This window comes from Amphimedon queenslandica, unplaced genomic scaffold (genome assembly GCF_000090795.2).
Source record: "Amphimedon queenslandica unplaced genomic scaffold, v1.1 AMPQUscaffold_13295, whole genome shotgun sequence".
NCBI classification, from domain to species: domain Eukaryota; kingdom Metazoa; phylum Porifera; class Demospongiae; order Haplosclerida; family Niphatidae; genus Amphimedon; species Amphimedon queenslandica.
This window is the reverse complement of record NW_003546469.1, coordinates 17872-21588: the sequence shown is the minus strand read 5'-3', so window position 1 is coordinate 21588 and position 3717 is coordinate 17872. Positions and strand designations below refer to the sequence as shown.

The 3717-nt window shown below is 39.2% G+C and overlaps 1 protein-coding gene across 1 annotated transcript; it reads right to left on the bottom strand.

Annotated features, from left to right (window-relative positions):
• Nucleotides 1–6: 6 nt before the first annotated feature.
• Nucleotides 7–949, bottom strand: LOC109583601 (uncharacterized). Its single transcript, XM_019999016.1, has one exon. The coding sequence runs from the start codon at nt 932–934 to the stop codon at nt 59–61; it is 876 nt and encodes a 291-aa protein (XP_019854575.1). The 5' UTR covers nt 935–949; the 3' UTR covers nt 7–58.
• Between the last annotated feature and the right edge of the window lie 2768 nt (nt 950–3717).

The window sequence follows — 3717 nt, the reverse complement described above, 5'->3', positions numbered from 1 at the left end:
ATAGAGCATCTTAGGATTAGAGCTAAATGTGTTTGATAGTACCTCCTCATATACGGACTTAATTGGCAGACGAAATGTGAGTAAGCGTCGAGGACTCTAAGGAGGAGATGCGAGAGGATAGATGAGAGGTAGGATGGTGATGATACCTCCTGTGTAGTGAGCGGAGACATTTTAGAGAATGTCTAATCTCCTTAGTGAACCATGGAGGATCGGTACGAGGAGTACGATGGACAGAGGGAATGAAAAGTGAACGAGCCATTAAGATCGAGTCCTTCAAGAAGTACCAAACAGAGTTAACATCACAAGCAGGGGGAGGGTGTAGACCCAACAGGTAAGAGTGTAGATTATCTAGATCTGCCTTTGTGTAGTCAAAAATAACACGTTTATTTGGCTTCATAACACGTTTACTGTTAGTACCAATAGAGAACAAAATAAGTGAGTGGTCAGAATGTGCAGAGCAAACAGAGTCATCGACTTGAATAGTATCAATGCGGTTGTTTTGATTGGTCAGTACCAAGTCTAGTATATTACCGCGAACATGAGTGGGGCGTAAAACTAGCTGATTGAGGTTGTGAGAAAAGATAAAATCACATAGAGAAAGAGAGAAGGGAGAGGAAGCAGAAAGGGTAGCCCAGTTTATGTCTGGTGAGTTAAAATCACCAATAACTAGTGAAAGAGAAGTATCAGAAACAACCCTATTGAGACATTTTAGAGTGTCATGTCGATATTGTTCACTGCTATTAGGAGCTATGTACAGACAGGACAGTGACACATGAGCATTAAACAAAGATACAGTGATCATTTCTATGTCGTAGTCTAACTGAATCAGATTTGATTGAATACTGTCAGCCACAGCAATCATTACACCACCCCCACGGGAGTCTCTGTCATGCCGAAATATAGTATAGCCATAAGGTAATATCTCTTTGTCCATCACATGTTTAGACAGCCATGTTTCTGTTACACAAAAAATGCCAAAAGACCTTGAGTAGACTAGAGATTGAAAGAAGGGTAATTTGCATACCAGACTACGTGCATTCCAGAGACCAATGAGGGTGGATGAACCTACTGGAAAGAACCAGAGGCAGATGAATGACCAGGTGATTGAACAGGGAGGGATTGGGGAAGAGATGGGACAACACCAGGGATGTCACTGGGAGGAATCTCCGTGGAAGGAGTGTCGGAGGACTCAAGAACAAATGAACTATCAATAACTTTTCCATATAGACAACCATCAAGAAAGAGACAGTTCTTCTTAATTTTAATGGCACGGGATTCATGACCAGACAAGATGAGAGCACGACGTTCCCTCATTAGAGTTGAATAGATCGCTTTATCATGGGGGGAAAGGTCAGGGCGAACAGAGACATTAGGGGTCTCTGCCAGTAGACGTTTATTAGACAGAATAATGGACACATCCAGGGGTCTTTGTAGCTTAACAAGGATAGGCCGGGATTGACCTTCCACATATTTACCCAAACGGAAAATATCTCTAATGGAATGAGTTGAGAGGGTAGAGCATAGTGGTGACAGGACTGTTAAGATACTGTTTTGATCTTGTATTGCTCTATTAGTTCTATTAGTGCCTCGAGGACATTCAGGTAGGCCAGAGACAACTAGATTACATGTACGATCTCTAGATAGAATATGTGAGCCCTGATTCCTGTGTGGTGTTGTCCTTGTTACAGAGACACTATCATTGTTGTTCACTGAGAGTTGCATCTGATTGCCAGAGGCATCATCACCATTTACAGGGGGCAGAGCTGGAATAGACACAGGAGTCTGACTAATCTGATTAAGAGAGTCACGAACCCTCTGTACATCATTAGACATGGATTGAAGGTCGTCTTTTGTGGACGACTCTAGAGATGAAATACGATTAGACAGGGAAGTCACCTCTGACTCGAGAGTTGACAGACGAGAGAAGAGGGACTTGATACAAAATGGACACACAAACGGGTATGAGGCTGCTAGTGATGGAGGCAAGCTGACACATTTGCAGTGTGACCATTTATTACATGATTCACATTCTACCATGTTACCAATGTCTTCCTGAGAGGAACAGACGCAATGGACCAGAGGAGAAGCATTGAGAGACTTAGCTGCCTTTTTAGTAGACTTATCTTTATCCTTCTGTTTGGTAGGAACCGTCTTGCGAGGCAGATCAGAGCCATTGGAGGCACGCCTGTCAGCCATCATGTGGTCCGTTTTGAGTGTAAGCTGTGTAACCGCTCTCTACACAGAGCAGAAAAGAGAAAACTGAAATATTATTATAGCTAACCAGGTATAATGGCTGGCTAAAGGCCTTTTCACACTGGCACAAGTAATGCGCATTGATGTACGGTGGCCCAAAGCGACATTTCCTGTTCACAAGTGTCGTTTCCTGTTCACAAGTATCGTTCCTGTTGGTAAGTAGATCCGTTTTCACGAGTTTCAGTATTTCCCGTTCTCTTTTCTGTTTTCTTGTGTTTGCATGTGCCCTCCTTAAAAATCAGAATGCAAAATTCTTATCTAAGTGTCAGAAATGATTTGATCAAGCAATATACAAGTATAGGAGCTACAAGTAAAGAAGTACAAAGCCTATTTGAACTTAAATATGGGCGAAAAATCAGGTATATAATATTTAGTTGTGTACATGACTGAATTAATGTATTAAACTAAACTATGTGTATATAGTGTGAGACAGATACAAAGAGTGAAGAAGCAAAAAGGTCTCAGTACAATGAAAGAAGAAAGCTCACTTGAACTTATTATTCAGGCAATCAAGGTAGCTAGAGCATGAAATCATTACATGGCCTTATAAATTATAGGAAGAACTTAAAGCACATGGAAAGTTACTTGGATATCGAGCAATGCAAAAGAGGTTACAATTAACGTATGGCTTAGTTGTTCGGAGGTAATTATAGTGCTAAATTTAAGTTTCATTAATATTTATAATTATATTTCACTATTTTTTGTCCAATATAGAAGAACTGTAATGATGTTGATTAGAGTATTGGATGAAAATGGCTCTGATGCAAGACAGAAGCGAAGGTTGCAACGACGAATATATCATAGCAAAGTAAAAACAGAATTTCAATTATTATTTTTATTTAATTTAAGGGACCTAATTTCTGCTGGCATTGTGACGGTTATGATAAATTAAAAAAATTTGGCATTGCTATTCATGCATGCATTGATGGGTAGGTTATTACATATTAGCATGATACAAATTACATTGTAATTATTCCAAATTAAAAAGTTTCTCCAGAAGAATAATGTGGTTAGATGCATCCTCATCAAATAACAATCCAAAATTTATTGCTCATTATTACATACAATGTGTGAAAGAAAATGAAGGTATGATCACATATATGCATGCATAGTTTAATGTGAATACATATAGGTTGTCCTCAATTACTAAGAACAGATAAAGGCAGTGAGAATAGTAACTTGGCTGTCATTCAACCAATACTGAGGCATTTTCATACAGATAGTTTGTCAGGCAAAAACAGCCATAGATATGGGAAATCAACAACTAATCAGGTTTATTATAATACTGCTATGACTGGTTAAATTTATGCCATATATTTAGAGGGTGGAGGCTTTTTGGTCGCAGCTCAGGAGAAGCTATAGTGATTGGTGGATGTCATTTTTTAAAGTATGCTCAGTTGTACTTGTAAATTATTGTGGCATTCACACCATATGACAGGATCTTGAATTAGAAGGATACATAAA

Excerpts from the sequence above, each read along its gene's own strand:
- LOC109583601 (XM_019999016.1), bottom strand. The coding sequence starts at position 934 with ATGGACAAAGAGATATTACCTTATGGCTATACTATATTTCGGCATGAC.